This window comes from Triticum aestivum, chromosome 4A (genome assembly GCF_018294505.1).
Source record: "Triticum aestivum cultivar Chinese Spring chromosome 4A, IWGSC CS RefSeq v2.1, whole genome shotgun sequence".
NCBI lineage: Eukaryota > Viridiplantae > Streptophyta > Magnoliopsida > Poales > Poaceae > Triticum > Triticum aestivum.
The window spans coordinates 630,277,401-630,295,673 of NC_057803.1; the positions used below are offsets into that span (position 1 = coordinate 630,277,401).

The 18,273-nt window shown below is 44.8% G+C and overlaps 1 protein-coding gene across 6 annotated transcripts; it reads left to right on the top strand.

The window, feature by feature from the left end:
* Nucleotides 1-374: 374 nt before the first annotated feature.
* Nucleotides 375-7,866, top strand: LOC123087767 (protein MAIN-LIKE 1-like). Of its 6 annotated transcripts, none has more exons than XM_044509869.1 (9): nt 375-620; nt 715-800; nt 1,176-1,261; nt 1,353-1,446; nt 5,038-6,227; nt 6,302-6,412; nt 6,511-6,673; nt 6,748-7,290; nt 7,375-7,866. In XM_044509869.1, exons 5-9 carry the CDS (start codon nt 5,041-5,043, stop codon nt 7,750-7,752), a joined length of 2,382 nt encoding a protein of 793 aa, XP_044365804.1. In that variant the 5' UTR covers nt 375-620; nt 715-800; nt 1,176-1,261; nt 1,353-1,446; nt 5,038-5,040; the 3' UTR covers nt 7,753-7,866. The 6 variants fall into 6 exon arrangements, 4 of the variants coding, with proteins under 4 accessions (XP_044365804.1, XP_044365806.1, XP_044365807.1 ...); XM_044509871.1 differs by having other exon boundaries at nt 6,748-7,168; XM_044509872.1 differs by lacking the exon at nt 6,748-7,290.
* The last annotated feature ends 10,407 nt before the right edge of the window (nt 7,867-18,273 follow it).

Sequence of the window (18,273 nt, forward strand, 5' to 3'; positions counted from 1 at the left end):
CCGCGCGGTGCACAACGGAATCTCCACTCTGCGTCGCGCCGCGACGGAACGGGGCGGGCCAGGTGGGCCCGGCCGCCACCGGGCGAGGCGGCCAGCCCTGGCGCGGTCGCTGCCTGGGCGACAGGCCCTGATGCGAGCGGGCCCCGCCGGTGGGCCTCGCCGCCACTGGCTGAGGCGGCCACCCCTGTCGACAGCAGCTGGTGCCGCTGACTGTGCACGGAAGGCGAGGTCCTGGCACTGATTCCCACGCGCGAAAACTGGCGGGGCGGGAATCACTCTGGCACTGATTGTTGTTGCTTTTGCTGATTCCGACGCGCGGCAAACGACGAATTTCACGAGTGGCTTGTTGCTTTGCTTTTGCTCCTTGCATGCTGTTGCTGATGATGTTGATTTTCACGCGCGGGAATCCGAGGCTGCCGACACTACAGGGATCCTCTCCCTTTTATATGCCATGCTTCAGCTCCGTGCGCAAGCACTCTGTAACCTCGTTCCTCTCCTTTGCTCTCTAAGTCTCTAAGTACAGAGAGAAAAGAAAGCTCAGTAAGCACTTTCACTCGTGATTTAGGGCGATTTAGAGTTGGATTTTGAGGATGATGAAGTTGAAGAAAAGATAGATTAAGGTAAGATCTATCCATTTTTGTTGGTTTCATTCGCATGCACGATGTTTTTATTCTATTTGATTAGTTCCTAAGTGTGTATTCTATGTTGCTTTAGGCATTATTTCAGCACTTGGAGGAGTCATTTGGAGTTTCTGTAGTAGGAATAGCCGTGCAAAGTGAACTACGAAGTTGAAGATCAAGGTATGAGCTTTGCAATACATTTATTTATTTATGCATGCAGGGTGGTAATTAGTTCATCCTTTAGCTCGTTATTAGCTATGTGATGGTAGTGCTTAGAGGTTAGAAATAATTTCAGACGAGAGATGTAGCATTTAAACTATTTTTTTGAAATAGTAGGTTGAAGATGTTGCATCAATGTTAGGTGCGTCCATTAGTATTGACATGCGGGAAATCTTAATACGGTAATTAAGAAAAAATTGTACTGTAATTGTTTATTGCATGCGGTATGTTATTTCATGTGGTATGTTATTTTATGTGGTATGTTTATTAATAAGTCGCAATAATCTAAATTTTATATGTTAAGATTAGGTGCTAATGTATGATGTATGTAATTAGGTAAAATAATTCATCTTAGTATCAAACAAGGAGGAGAAGACGTGATTGAAGAAATTGTGTTTCCATTTTCGCTGTCCCATTTTGAGGTGATGAACACATACATGAAAGTGCTATTTTCATACTTTTGTTAGCAGGAAGAAAAATCCGTGTGTAATATTGTTGTTAATGTGATAATAGGTTGACGAGGTTCATATAGTACCGGCGACGGATATTTATTGGAACTATTTTGACGCTTAATTGCATTCGCAAGCACATCCATATTGCAGCTAAGGTGAAAAATGACACTGTAATTTTGTTAATATTTTTTGTATTGATGTAGTATTGTGAATAATGTGCATGCTGCTGCAAATATTATTATTTGTAGATAAATGATTGTTATCGTATGATGTGAAAAAAATTATATAAAGCCGAAAGAAATTAAATGTTTTACTCATATGATATTAAAATGTTATTATCGTATTATTATGTTTACTGGTTGTTTGGATAGCGAGTAATTACCATGAGTTTTGTCATAACATGGGTATAAAATGACGCCGTAATTTTGTTAATATTTTTTATATTGATGTACTGTCATGCCGCTGCAAATATTATTATTTGTAAATAAATGAATTTTATCGTATGATATGAAAAACATTATATCATGCCGGAAGAAATTAGATATTTTACTCATATGATATTTAAATGTTATTATCGTAATATTATGTTTAGTGGTTGTTTGGCTAGCGAGTACTTACCCTCAGTTTTGTCATAACCTGTTGTAAGGAAATTATGTAGAAAACCACATTTTACTAATAGTCGTTTTTCCAGAAGCTAAGTTTTTGCATGTTACGAGAACTATTTTAGGATATTTTTGGGGTAGTTAGAGAAAAGCAAACAAAGTTTTAGTTTGTTACGCTCGTAGACAAGTTTGAGAAAAATAGATCTTTAAATACCCGTTAACCAAACAACCCCTTAAAGTCTAAGCAAATGATTCTAAAAACAAACCGAATATTTCTAATGAAAATACAATTATTATTTTAGTCGTAAGATATGTAAATGTTGTCATCGTTACTAAATGTTCAGTTATTAATTATTTGAAATGTAAACATGTATGTTGGTTAGGTACTATGGAAAATTTAGTAGTGTACTATGGGAACGTCTTACGCGACGGTCCATGCGGGGTGGATGTGTCCTTCTGCGAGTCGACTACAGTAGTGGTGAGAGACATGGTCAACGTGGGTTACGCAGCTGTTAGAAGGTGCATCCGAGCGGTGTTTGGCCCAGTGATGCAGGAAAAAAAATGACAATGGAGGCCTTCGTCATTGACGGAGGAAATGATGGGACAGTTGCCCGTTGGGGTTTGCGGCCTGTCACAGGTGATCGGTCGTGGGGGTCGTACATGAGGTTTGCAAGCAATCCCAATAACTCAATGTATGGTCAGCCGATGGTGTATGTGGAGTTCATTTCAGTCACTGATGTTGCCGGATGCAGTAGCAGGGGTGGTGAGGTCGAGTTGGCCATCACATCAGCCCCTAGCATCGGCCCATCGGAACCGACGGGCGGCCAGCCTGTGTATGACACAGGATATTGGTCGGCGGCCGTTGACATGAGCGAACACGTGGAGGGATTGCCGGAGGCGCTAGATGATGATGATCATTCTTCTGCGTCTTCGGAGTCAAGCGGAGAAGAAGATGTTCCTCCTCAGAGGGCGGTCGCGGCGGCACTGCAACCTGGGTTTTTACAGGATATGAGCATCACCAACGAATTTCACTCTGCTTCTGGCCTAGGAGCGGGAAGCCTGGAGGTTGGGCAAGTTTTCCCAGATAAGAAGTCTGCTTACCAGGCAATGGGTAGCTATGCAATCGGCATCCACCGCCAGCATAGAGTGAAGCAGTCTGATAAAAAAGAGTTGAAGGTCATATGCATCCACACCGCGAAAGGTTGCCGCGGAAGAGTTCTCGCTAGACTGAAGCCTGGGGTATGTCAGTCATGGCATATCACAAAAATAGTGGAGCATACCTGTGAGCAAACTGGGACTCTTTCAGATCACTGCAATGTGACAGCAAAATTTGTGGCACAGACGATGGAAACAATTGTGCAGGGAAGTCTCAACATTAGTGTTAGGGCTCTGCAAAAAGATGCAGAGGATCTAATTGGATTCCCTGTTAGCTACAGCAAGGCTAGGCATGCGAAGGAAAATATATTTAAGAACTTGTATGGTACCTATGAGGAGGCATATTCTTATGCCCCTAGAATGCTTCATCAAATAGCAAGTGCTAATAGGGGGACTCAAGTTTGGCGGAGAGAACGTCCAAACCCAATGAACCCGGGTGAGCTAATCCTGGACCGCTTATTCTGGGCATTCGCCCAGACTATACAAGCCTTCAGGCACTGTCGCCCGGTATTATCTGTTGATGGTACCTTTCTCACTGGAAAGTACAAGGGCACACTATTGGTGGCGATTGCAGCGGATGCAAATAATCAGCTTCTTCCTATTGCATATGCATTGGTCGAGAGCGAGAACAAAGATAGCTGGTTGTGGTTCCTGAGCTGCGTGAAGATGGGTGTCGTGAAAGAGCGTAAAGGTGTTTGCATCATTTCTGATCGCAACACTGGATTATTAAGCGCTCTTGAAATAATTAAGGCGTCGGAAGAAGAGTGGGGCTGGCCCGATCTAGAGGGAAGGTGGTGCATGAGGCATTTGGCAGCAAACTTTTACTCCAAATTCAAAAACAAGGATTGGTTCAAGTTATTCAAGAGGATGTGCATGCAAAAAACTGTAGCCAAAATGAATGCGATATGGGCAGGTATCAATGGTGAGATCGACCGCGCGGCCTTGCCGCAGAGAGAAGACCGGAGGGGTCGTAGGACGGTCATAAATTTGAGCCAGTGGATCACCGAGAATTGCCCTCATTTGGAGAAGTGGGCACAGGCTCACGACACCGGGGCTCGGTATGGAATAATGACCAGCAACATGTCAGAGGTGTACAATGGTGTTCTTAAAGGGGTGCGAGCACTGCCTATCACAGCCCTAATTGAAGAAACTTGGAACCGGACCCTGTCATACTTTGCAGACAGGGTCACCGTCGCCAAAGCACAAGTTGAATTGAACAAGCCATGGTCCGAGAAGATGCAAAGACATCTGGACGAGAAAGCAAAGAAGTCCCAAAGTCATGGCTGCAGGAAAGTGGACGCACTTAGGAATAAGTGGGAGGTCAATGTGCGAGCCAAGTACGTTAAGGGTCACCACAGAGGATCAAAAAAGCAAGCTGTCACCCTTGGCTCAACCTCCTGTGAGTGCACTTGTAACAAGCCCAAGCTTGAGGGCTACCCTTGCAGTCATGTGCTCCGGGCGGCTGCTGTTCAAAAAATCAGCGTCGAGCCATACATATCGCCGTACTTTAACATGTACAATCTGTACAACACTTGGAACGGTGAGTTCTGGGCTTGGGGCATTGATATGAACTACAAAATGTTGTGGCCAGATGGGCCGAAATGGGTTCCGAACACCGACTTGATGAGAACCGCAAAGGGACGACGTCAGTCTAGGCGTCATCGCAATGACATGGACCATAGCCAGATGGGAGAACCAAGGCGATGCCGCGTTTGCAGGTGTCCTGGACATTCACGCAAAGACTGCCCGTATCGAGCCAACAACAACGCATGATGTTGATATATATGTACTCGCCATGTCTATTTATATTTCTACTCGTTATGTGTACTTATATTGAATTTAAATTCATTCTCTTTGTATTATTGTACTCCTGATGTTAACTTCAGATAATTAATGTAAATCGTATCTCTTTGTATTTTTTAAGTTAATTTAGATTTGCATTTGTATTTCTGTCTTCCTCGTAATTTATATTTGTATGTTTGTGTGCAGGTTATGGGTGAAGTGCCAGTGCTTTTGCAGGGGCCCCATGACGCCGGGCACCGTTGCCACCTATTTTTGAAACCAAATACTAAGCATGATTATCGGCCTTTCAGACTTCGAACCATAAAGAAAACATGGCCAATACACAATCATTTCCTTGCTCACCTTGACGCTTATGGACTACAAGGTTTTGCTAGGCTCACATCATGCGACGACCAAGTACGTTCGGACCCATCCCTTTTGACATCCCTCGTTGACCGGTGGAGACCTGAAACCCACACCTTTCACTTTCGTTTTGGGGAGCTTGCACCTACACTGAAAGATGTTTCTATGATCACTGCTCTACCAATTAGAGGTGAGCCGGTAGTCTCTCCACGAGTGTCTCCATCTTGGGCATTAGATATAGCAGCCCGTCTTGGGATGGAAATGCCAGAATCACAACGTTCTGGTAACCCTCGGGGCATCCCACTCGTCTGGCTTCGTGATAACTTTCTTAATTTATCTAGCTTCGCCAATGAGGAGACGAGAAAAAGACATCTGTTTGCATATTTGTTGTGGCTCCTCGGGAATCTATTTCCAAATTCACATGGGGACGTTGTTGTCCCTGGTCTCATCTACATTGCAGAGAATATGGTAGATGAACCTTTACCCGAGCAGCCAAAATACAGCTTCGGTTCTGCCATGCTATCTCATACATACAGAGGCTTGTGTGATGCCACGCAAAAAACCTCTTTCGCACAAAAAGCTCCATTACTTTGTGTCGCCTATGAGTTTCTACAGTTGTGGTCCTGGGAATACCTCCCTGTAGGACGACCTCGTATAGTACAACCCATATACCCATATGACTTTGGCGAGGGTGCTAGCGCAACTATGGCCACCAGGTGGACAAAGGCACGGAAACGTTGGTCTCCAGATATTGCGAAAAATTGTTACCCTATGTACCACCAGCAGTTTGAGATACTTGATGAGGCAGAAGTCACATGGAACCCGTGGACTCAGGACCAGCTAAAATTGGTCTTTGATGCTCGACACTTCACACCAGGCATGTTGACCGATAGTGCATTCTGGCTGACTCGCTGCAACTTATTGTTCCTGTGGTGTGTTGAACCTTACAACCCAGAGCGTGTAATGAGACAGTTCGGTCTCTATCAAGAAATTCCACCACCTTTTCCCAGACGTATCGATGAGGAAACACATAAGTAAGATGTGACATCCCTAAATAGTTAGTGTCATTTTTAATTTACTAAACTCACACTTTGTTACATATTTGCAGGCTAACCAATATGGGCAGGGGTTGGAGTTTATACGATTGGAGGGAAGAGAACAGTGAATGGGTACACAAGTGGACAAATGAAGCGCTAGCAGATATAGTGCGTGAACTTAGGTATATTTTATGTACATTATTTTTTTACGATGATCATACGATGCGTGAAGATGCTTTGCTTTCATCACAAAGGTTTATGTAATTATTTAATTTTGCAGGCCGTACGATGGAAGTACAGATCAAGCGTACAAGCAGTGGTACTGCATGAACACACGTGCTAGCCTGGCCAGTCAGCCAGCTACTATACCAACACATCTCACACAAGAGGAGCAGGCGCGGAGACATGTTGAGCTGCATGCAGCTTACTATCGTGACCACCTGGTAATCACTTGTAACTTTTTTAGGTCCATCATTTCATAATCATTGGAACTAAATAACATCCAAATATTGTTCAGCTTGAAAATGTCAACGAAGTAGGGCAGATGGCTACGGATAGCATGCCGGCCCAGGGCCCATATCGCAAGACATTCCAGAAACTTTTGCAACAATTCGTGGCAAAGAAGTTCAGATGCGGTAGAGGCGACGACGTTGCCACTGGAGCATACATGCCGGTAGCGAGGTCAGCCAGACCGAGTGCGGCACCGTCGTCCAGACCGAGCGAGGCGCGTACGAGCCATGAGCAATGGGGGGAGGGTCCGAGTACTAGAACGACATTGCCACGACATGACTCATCTCTGCCACTGCATCGCTCTTCTTCGATGCAGCTTCGTCAGGGGCAAACATCTCAGGACCATGGCACGGGCTTGGATTCGATGCCCGAGCAGTTTCTTTCCCCTAACCCATATGCGTACACAGGATATGATGCATACACCCAAGGTGAGGGATCTCAGCCGTTTCTCTCCACGCGAGGGATCCCCATGCCCGAGGAGACTCGTGTACCAGATTTAAACCAGCACCAAGTACAATGGCCAGACAGTATAGGAGAGGGATATGCTCAGGTAGTCATGTTTACATTTCAATGCATTTACAATGATATCATATATTATCCTCTAACAGTTTGTTTAAAATGTTTCTATGTGCAGGACACACCTGATGTTAATTGGGGCGATGAGAACACCCAACGCGGCGTCAACACAGGCCTCCGGGGAGCATCACATGATCATGGCGTCAACACAGGCCTCCGGGGAGCATCACATGATCTTGGCGACACGGTTACATCATTAGTTACAGAGTTCTTCGGAGGGGATGTTATTGGCCCATCTTTTATCCCCCCGGAGTCACAACCATACGCCTACAATTACGCTTCAGGTTCGCAACAAGGATTCGCGACTCCACCACCTACGCAGGACTCGCAGACACATGAAGCCGAAGTGGAGTACGGCCGCGGTCTTCGTGTGACCCGGCCACCTAATCGCTTGTCGCCTTCCGGTCGTAAGGAAAGGCCAGGTGGTCGTCGTTAAGTACGGTGATTCATCTATGCACGTGCGCGACCCATTGTATCTATATATGTGTGTATCAGACTTTTCGATTTGAACATCTATGTTTGCTGAAATAAAAATGCACCAGTCAACGCTTTCCCCTCAATATTTTCAGGCAACGCTTTCCCCTCAATATTTTCCCGCCAACGCTTTCCCTCCATATGTTCCGCCACCCGTTTCCCGCCAACCCCTTCCCGCCATATCTTCCCGCCACTCGTTTCCCGCCATATGTTCCCGCCAACCCTTTCCCGCCATACTGCACTCGTTCTTTCCCGCCATTTTCTCCTCTCTACCTATAAAACCCCCTTCAGACGGAGGTGGATAAGCATTCGAGTGTAGTGTAGTCGAGATGTCCCATTATCCTTTCGATCGTAGTTTTCACCCTGGGATGAGCAGGACTCTTTTGAGGCTAGCTACCGATTTCAGGATGGATAATAGGATAGTTCCATGGGACGAACTCACCGGTAGTGACACCATAATGAATGAGTTGGCTCACCAATTACGTAGGTCTGGGTGGCCTGAAAGGACCTATGACGAGGTACGTAAAGAACTTCTTAGGTTGCATGCAAGGTGGAAGAATGTAGTGGAGCCGAAGAGTGAAACTTTCAGAAGGACTGCAGAAATGCATCCATTTTTATGGACTGAGGAGAGCGAGGATGAAGATGATATCTTCATGCCGCCGCTTTCGGGTGCTGCATCATCACAGGGCAAGAGTTCTGCATCGTCAAAGGGCAAGAGTACTGCATCCTCGAAGAGCAAGAGTTCTGCATCGTCCAAGGGTAAGAGTTCTACATCCTCGAAGGGCAAGAGTTCTGCATCGATGGAGGATGACGATGATGTCTTCATGTAGTTTTATTCCAGTTCTACCGTTTAATTCGGATGTACTTGCATTATTAGTTTGTACTCTGTTATTATAGGGCATTATGTTCTATCTTAAATTTATTTTGTAGTTGTTGCACGATGTTCGATATTAGTGGAGGGAAAGAAAATGCCACTACTTTATTCTTAAACTATATTTTTTTCCATTACGACACGGCACAACTGAAAATAAGATACATTGTAGGAATATACCTACATTTAACTCCTGAAATAAAGCTACAGTAAAGTGCAGAAATAAAGATACAAATGATTGCGGAATTTTAAATACTACCACAGGAATCTACTGAGTCCAGCGTGGATATTTTCCTTTTCCATCGCCAGCTTCTTCTGTTGCCTTAGCCTGACGAGCCCTTTCTTTCTTTCTCTGCCTCTCTGCCTCACGAGCCTCCTTTCGCTGTCGTTCCTGCTCCTCCATGCGACGAGCCTCTTCCCTGTTTTTCTTTCCCATTTCCTCAAAAAAACGGTGTTGCTCCGCATAGTATTCTTTTAACTCTCTCTCTTGCTCTGCTTTCTCCTCAGCTTCTGCCTTCTCGCGTCACTCTTCCGCAAATAAACTATTCCACGCACGGCGACTTCTTTCACGAATCTCAGTCACTGCCCAGGCCGGCTTCTCCGTGTCAATCCAATGATAGTACATGCACAGAGGCGGAGGAGACTACAACAACAAACAAGAATGTTACTAAAGAATCAATGAAAATACCAACAATATCTATTTGTGATGGTTAAAGCATACCGGAGGCTTGTCGTACTCTGAAATAGCTACGGCAGGATCTTCCTCATAATTGGCGCACATGAAAAACTTCATGCCCAACCAATCTGAAAAATCCGTCACCTCCTTCACCTTGCAAAGATCGCCACACCAACATCGCAGGACTGCCACCCCAGGAGGCAAACTTGCGTTCTTCATTTTCCTCGGCCTAATGCTTTGATCTGAGCAAGGCAAACTCATACCGACTGAAAAAAATGTGTTATACACTTTGCGCAGTGGCGATTTCAAGGATGGCTGGACGAGAGCCTCGGTGTCTCCTTTTATAAGCCCAGACGATAAATAATGGCGAGAAAATTAAGCAGTAAATTTTAGGATCCCTGTAGTGTCGGCACAATAGCTTCCCGCAGTATTGGATTCCCGCAACGAGTGACTGATGCCGTCGCATCCTCTCAAGCAATAGCCAGACTGATTCTTGGGCGAAAGAAGCATCAGCGTGCATTTTCCCGCTCGTGGGAATCACCGCCGTCAGGTCGCTGTTGCACACGGGAATCAGCGCCATCTGCAATAGGAAAATGCGTCGGGCGTGAAGAAAGATGCCGCCTCCTCCGGTGGCGGCCTGGCCCACGCCTCGGCCCGCGCGCAGCTGAGGCTGTCGGACGGGGAGCGACAGCGGCAGAGCTCGCCGCCTCACCTAGTGGCGGCCGGGCCCGCCTCTCCTGGCCCGTTCCGTCACAGCTACTGCACGGTGGGAGATTCCGTTGTGCACCGCGCGGCCGCCTCCTGCGGTGGTGGCGGGGCCCGCCGCCTCACCTAGTGGCGGCAGGTGCCACGTGTCGCCTGCCGCACCTGCCGCCACTAGTCAGGGGGTCCTTTTTGACGTTTTTATCTGCAGATAGTCCTTTTTGACAATAGCGTTCGGCAGGGGGTCCTTTTGGACAAAAAATCGATCCATTTCTGCATGGCTAATGGAAAATGGAAAAGCATCTCTCCGCGCACTCTGCAAAAGCTTCGAATGCACTTGTCTGTTTTAAAGAAAATGCATTCCAACTATGATATGCATTTTATTTATTTATTTATTTATTTATACCTGGTCATGATTCGGTATTTTGGAAATGCAATTGATGAATTTCAGTGGTATTCCCACTTTCCAACGGTTTTACTAGCACTTCTTTTCGCACAGGGTTCTCCATAATCAAGATTCTCGAAAACTGCCCATAAAATTTGGTTCGGTTTTTTAAGAGCATCTCCAACACCGATTCTTAAATCGTGTGCATACGTCTGGACCACGTGGTTCGAACGTGTTGTGTCATCCAATGTTGGTCTGTATCGGTCTGTATAGCGGTCTGGACGCACTTTTTGCCACAATTCAGAGACAAACATGAGGGTCTTTGCGGGCGTACGAACAACACCCATGCCTGCTTCTGACCAACCCCAAAACCCTCCCCACTCGCACGCACGCATTCCTGCCACACGTGTCGCACGAAGTAACATGGTCCAAACGCCCCCTTTACCACCTATATTGCCACATCAAACAGGTGACATAAGCGAAATCTTTTTGGTTTCTCAGACTTAAAAATGTTTTATCTCTTAAGTAAAAGTTTCGTTTAAAAATCCGTCTCGATAAAATCTTCAAAATTACATCTCATATTGATATGTTTCGACGACTTTTTTGTGCCAAAAGTTGCCATGATATTTACACTATCATTGCCATAGAGTTTACACTAAAGTTGCCATGATATATTTCATCTATTTGTTTCTTCTAGATTTAAAACTACTGTTGTATTTTTGACTACTTTCCATGGCCAATTTTATTAATTGACCGTGGCAATTTTGGGTAATTAACCACGACAAATTTAATTCATGGGTCATGGCATTTTTAGTAATTCGTCATGCCAAATTTAGTTTATAGACCGTGGCAATTTTATTATTTGTGACCATGAAAATTATTTTTTTGTGACGCACCAACCCGCTCAAGCTTCGCCGCCGCAGACCTCCTGTCTCCAGCCTCAACTCCGGCCGCTGCATCGCCCTGAATAGACTAGAAACTTGCGGCGCCATTCTGCTGCCCTGACGATCTCGGTAAGCTTCTTTTCCCTGGTCATAGATCTGTTACTAGGGTTTTGCTGGTGTTCGTCGGAGTTCATGGATGTTCGTCACTGCCCTCCTTTCCTTTTTGTCCTAGATCCATAGATTAGACCCAAAAGCCACGAAATCTTGTGCGGCCGCAGTTTTCGTGCATGTTAAAACATTAGAACATATCCCTACTGCACCAGATTGCTTCTAGGGCTCCTCTGTTCTTCCTCCGTTATTTTGCAGATGAATTTATCTCCCTTTTTATGAAAATGGTAGATCCAAATTTATACCGTCAATCTGCGGAACTTGTTTGTCCTGACACTTAGCAAATTACATCCTTGGTAGATCTTGAATGCCTCTAATCATGGCGGCTTACACCGCCGGTTTAGCTGGCTTATCCATATATCATTAGCCCTTGTTTAAGCCGCCGTGATAAACGTGCACTGTAAACTTTAACTTGCAATCCCACCAACTAATTTAAGCCAGTGAATTGTTTTCTTTTAGATTGCACTTTCACCATGCCACCAAAGACGATGACAACTTGCAACTGGGTCCCTTCCATAGTCACCGAGAGCACTCTGAAAGATTTTTGTCACCGTTGGGTATTTACCTGAAATAAATGTCATGTCTTATCGTGCTCCTGACCCGGACGAAGAAAGACTGCAACCAAAGGACGACGAGATCATTGTCTTCACCGACCATATGAACCGGGGCTTTACGCCGTCCGGCTCAAAATTCTTTAGAGATATCCTGCATTTCTTCAAGCTTCATCCACAGGATATTGGACCCAATTCCATATCCAACATCTGTAACTTTCAAGTTTTCTGTGAAGTTTATCTGCAAGAAGAACCCACTGTTGAGTTCTTCAGAGAATACTTTTATTTGAACCGCCAGAATGAATACACCAACGGTCCCAGCTTGGAGCTTGGCGGGATCTCAATTCAGCGCGGACGAGATGCCATCTTCCCTCTAATAGTTTTACCGAGCCATCCTAAGGACTGGAATCAAACATGGTTCTATTGCCAGGACACCTCACCATCTGATGAAAAACCGATGCCGGGTTACCGTGCGGAGCGTCTTGACACCACCTACAACCTCCCTGATAAACTGACTGCCGTCGAACGCAAGAAACTTATGCCAAAGATCAAAAAGGTTCAAGCTTTGCTGGGAAACGACTTAACTGGCGTTAACTTAGTCCGCTGCTGGGTCGCATGGCGGATCATCCCTCTAAGCCGCTGACCCGGCTTGATGTGTAATTATACCGGAGGAACAGATTACGCTCTGCGCCATAGTCCTCTACGTTTGACCAAAGAGGCCATCGTTGAAATGGCGAGCACTCTTGTTAATAGTAAATATGAAGATTGCAGCGTCGTGGGTTTAAATCCTTTCTGCAAGCTTAACCCGGCTCCAGATGTAAATCCTTTTAACTTCTTCTCCCTCAGCAGTTAAGTATTCGAACATATTTCAACATGTTATCCTTTCCCAGGCCAAATCTGATTTTTGGAAAGCCAAATATGACCACGAGGCTGCCAAAAAAGCTAAAGCTGCTATGATAGCCGCCAAGAAGACCAACAGAAAATCTAGGAAGAAACAAACCGCTTCTGAATTACTCAAGCTGGACGACACCTCTAAGTCGGAGGTAGCTCTTGATTCTCTTGGCCAATTTTTTAACAACCTTATTGACACTGACTATTATCAGGGTGACACGGGAACCAGCCATGCAGTCGAAGACGAGGTAACTATTATTTCCTCCGACTCAGAACCTTTACCAAGACAGAAACCTCAGCGGGTAATCCGGAAAGTAATATTTTCACACCCCTTGGCTTATTTAGATCCTCATTTTCTTTTGAAACGACAGCAACATGAGAGCTGCTGCCAGAGCCGGACCGGCGGAGACAACAATTTACTCCGGTTTACCAAAGACTCCTCGGAAACGTCAAAATGAGGTTTCTTTCATCCTTGACCTTTTGCCCTTACCAATGAGTTTATTCTATTGCTCTCTTAACTGAGATTGCACTTTTGCAGGAGGTCTCTCGTTCTTCTGGTGATTCATCACAGACTCAACTACCGGCTTTCAAGACTGCCCCTGGGTAAGGATAACTGCCTCTCTGTCTGTTCCTTTATATCTTTGTCACCATGCTGACTCATCACAAATTTTCTTATAGTGGTCAAGCAAAGCCTAAAAAAGCAAAGGTGTCAAAACCGGCCGAGGATCCAAAAACTGTTGAATCTGAGCAGCCGCCTCTTGTACCAGAACAATCTGAAGCACCGGAGGATCTTGTTGTCAATATTCATCCGGTTTTCCTGAGCCGTCTGTTGACGAAACCGCTTGTGATCTCTCAAATGTTGAACCGCCAAGCTCAGTTAAGCCGCCAGAGACCCATGGCGATGATATCTTGATTACTGGTTCCAGATTCGTTGAGCCGGGGAACCCAACTATGCTGGCAAAACACTCCGCCAAGCAAGAAGTTATGGAGAGACAGAAAGTGAGATTTGATGTTTCTCATTATGCTCACCTGAGTATAAGCAATGTGCTATCTGGCTATCTCAGTCAGGCGCACTCCAATTGAGACTCAGAAATTGACATGGTCAAACAGATTCAGCAGAAATATGAGGTACTGAAGGAAATATGCCCTAGAGGCAATAATAAAGTTATTATTTATTTCCTTATATCATGATAAATGTTTATTATTCATGCTAGAATTGTATTAACCGGAAACATAATACATGTGTGAATACATAGACAAACAGAGTGTCACTAGTATGCCTCTACTTGACTAGCTCATTGATCAAAGATGGTTATGTTTCCTAACCATAGACATGAGTTGTCATTTGATTAACGGGATCACATCATTAGGAGAATGATGTGATTGACTTGACCCATTCCGTTAGCTTAGCACTTGATCGTTTAGTTTGTTGCTATTGCTTTCTTCATGACTTATACATGTTCCTATGACTATGAGATTATGCAACTCCCATTTATCGGAGGAACACTTTGTGTGCCACCAAATGTCACAACATAACTGGGTGATTATAAAGGTGCTCTATAGGTGTCTCCAAAGATACTTGTTGGGTTGGCGTATTTCGAGATTAGGATTTGTCACTCCGATTGTCGGAGAGGTATCTCTGGGCCCACCCGGTAATGCACATCACTATAAGCCTTGCAAGCATTGCAATTAATGAGTTAGTTGCGGGATGATGTATTACAGAATGAGTAAAGAGACTTGCCGATAATGAGATTGAACTAGGTATTGAGATACCGACGATCGAATCTCGGGCAAGTAACGTACCGATGACAAAGGGAACAACGTATGTTGTTATGCGGTCTGACCGATAAAGATCTTCGTAGAATATATAGGAGCCAATATGGGCATCCAGGTCCCGCTATTGGTTATTGACCAGAGAGGTGTCTCAGTCATGTCTACATAGTTCTCGAACCCGTAGGGTCCGCACGCTTAACGTTCATTGACAATATAGTACTATGAGTTATGTATGTTGGTGACCGAATGTTGTTCGGAGTCCCGGATGAGATCACAGACATGACGAGGAGCTCCGGAATGGTGCGGAGGTAAAGATTAATATATTGGATGATATGGTTTGGCCAAGGGGTCAGGCCCATGGGGCTATAAGTCGGTGCAAAAGGAGTTTTGCGGAGGCCAGGGGGCCAAACGCCGGAGACCCTGGCGTCTGGCCCTGGGCCAGACGCCGAGGCCCATGGCGTCTGGGCCAGATGCCAAGGATTGTGGCGTTTGGTCCTGGAGTCCGAGTGGGACTCTTGCCTTTCGGGCAAAACCGACTTTGAGGAGGCTTTTGCTCCAAGTTTCGACCCCAGGGCTCAACATATAATAGAGGGGCAGGGCTAGCACCAAAGACACATCAAGAAACACCAAGCCATGTGCCGGCAACCCCGTCCCCTCTAGTTTGTCCTCCGTCATAGTTTTTGTAGTGCTGAGGCGAAGCCCTGCGGAGATTGTTCTTCACCAACACCGTCACCACGCCGTCGTGCTGCCGGAACTCATCTACTACTTCGTCCGTCTTGCTGGATCGAGAAGGCGAGGACGTCACTGAGCCAAACGTGTGCAGAACTCGGAGGTGTCGTGCTTTCGGTACTTGGATCGGTCGGATCGTGAAGACGTACGACTACATCAACCGCGTTGATATAACGCTTCAGCAAACGGCTACAAGGGTATGTAGACAACACTCTCCCCTCTTGTTGCTATGCATCACCATGATCCTGCGTGTGCGTAGGATTTTTTTTTGAAATTACTACGTTCCCCAACAGTGGCATTCGAGCCAGATTTTATGCGTAGATGTCATATGCACGAGTAGAACACAAGTGAGTTGTGGGCGATATAAGTCATACTGCTTACCAGCATGTCATACTTTGGTTCAGCGGTATTGTTGGATGAAGCGGCCCAGACCAACATTACGCGTACACTTACGTGAGACTGGTTCTACCGACGTGCTTTGCACATAGGTGGCTGGCGGGTGTCAGTTTCTCCAACTTTAGTTGAACCGAGTGTGGCTACGCCCGGTCCTTGCGAAGGTTAAAACAACACCAACTTGACAAACTATCGTTGTGGTTTTGATGCGTAGGTAAGAACGGTTCTTGCTAAGCCCGTAGCAGCCACGTAAAATTTGCAACAACAAAGTAGAGGACGTCTAACTTGTTTTTGCAGGGCATGTTGTGATGTGATATGGTCAAGACATGATGCTAAATTTTATTGTATGAGATGATCATGTTTTGTAACCGAGTTATCAGCAACTGGCAGGAGCCATATGGTTGTCGCTTTATTGTATGCAATGCAATCGCCCTGTAATGCTTTGCTTTATCACTAAGCGGTAGCGATAGTCGTAGAAGCATAAGATTGGCGAGACGACAACGATGCTACGATGGAGATCAAGGTGTCGCGCTGGTGACGATGGTGATCATGAAGGTGCTTCGGAGATGGAGATCACAAGCACAAGAAGATGATGGCCATATCATATCACTTATATTGATTGCATGTGATGTTTATCTTTTATGCATCTTATCTTGCTTTGATTGACGGTATCATTATAAGATGATCTCTCACTAAATTATCAAGGTATAAGTGTTCTCCCTGAGTATGCACCGTTGCGAAAGTTCTTCGTGTTGAGACACCACGTGATGATTGGGTGTGATAGGCTCTACGTTCAAATACAATGGGTGCAAAACAGTTGCACACACGAATACTCAGGTTAAACTTGACGAGCCTAGCATGTAACAGATATGGCCTTGGAACACGGAGACCGAAAGGTCGAGCGTGAATCATATAGTAGATATGATCAACATAGTGATGTTCACCATTGAAACTACTCCATCTCACGTGATGATCGGACATGGTTTAGTTGATTTGGATCACGTGATCACTTAGATGATTAGAGGGATGTCTATCTAAGTGGGAGTTCTTAAGTAATATGATGAATTGAACTTAAATTTATCATGATCTTAGTCCTGTTAGTATTAGCATATCTCTGTTGTAGATCAATAGCTCGCGTTTAGCTCCCCTGTTTTATTTTTGATATGTTCCTAGAGTAAACTAAGTTGAACGATGTTAGTAGCAATGATGCGGATTGGATCCGTGATCTGAGATTTATCCTCATTGCTGTACAGAAGAATTATATCCTTGATGCACCGCTAGGTGACAAACCTATTGCAGGAGCAGATGCAGATGTTATGAACGTTTGGCTAGCTCAATATGATGACTACTTGATAGTTTAGTGCACCATGCTTAAACGGCTTAGAATCGGGACTTCAAAGACGTTTTGAACGTCATGGACCATATGAGATGTTCCAGGAGTTGAAGTTAATATTTCAAGCAAATACCCGAGTTGAGAGATATGAAGTCTCCAACAAGTTCTATAGCTAAAAGATGGAGGAGAATAGCTCAAGCAGTGAGCATGTGCTCAGATTGTCTGGGTACTACAATCGCTTGAATCAAGTGGGAGTTAATATTCCAGATAAAATAGTGATTGACAAAATTCTCTAGTCACCATCACCAAGTTAGTAGAACTTCGTGATGAACTATAATATGCAAGGGATAACGGAAACGATTCCCAAGCTCTTCGTGATGCTGAAATCGACAAAGGTAGAAATCAAGAAAAACATCAAGTATTGATGGTAAACAAAACCACTAGTTTCAAGTAAAGGGACAAAGGGAATAAAGGGGAACTTCAAGAAAAATGGCAAGCAAGTTGCTACTCAAGTGAAAAAACCCAAGTCTAAACCTAAGCCTGAAACTGAGTGCTTCTACTGCAAAGGAACTGGTCACTGGAAGCGGAACTACCCAAGAAATTGGCGGATAAGAAGGATGGCAAATTAAACATAGGTATATTTGATATACATGTTATTGATGTGTACTTTACTAGTGTTTATAGCAACCCCTCAGTATTTGATACTAGTTCAGTTGCTAAGAATAGTAACTTGAAACGGGAGTTGCAAAATGAATAGAGACTAGTTAGGGGTGAAGTGACGATGTGTATTGGAAATGGTTCCAAGATTGATATGATCATCATCGCTCGTAAGTGATACACATAAACATAATATTGAAGCCAAAAGATGCAAAGTTAATAATGATAGTGCAACTTATTTATGGCACTACCGTTTAGGTCATATTGGTGTAAAACGCATGAAGAAAATCCATGCTGATGGGCTTTTGGAATCACTTTATTATGAATCAGTTGATGCTTGCGAACCATGCCTCATGGGCAAGATGACTAAGACTCCGTTCTCTGAAACAATGGAGCGAGCAACAGATTTGTTGGAAATCATACATACTGATGTATGTGGTTTGATGAATATTGAGGCTCACGGCATGTAT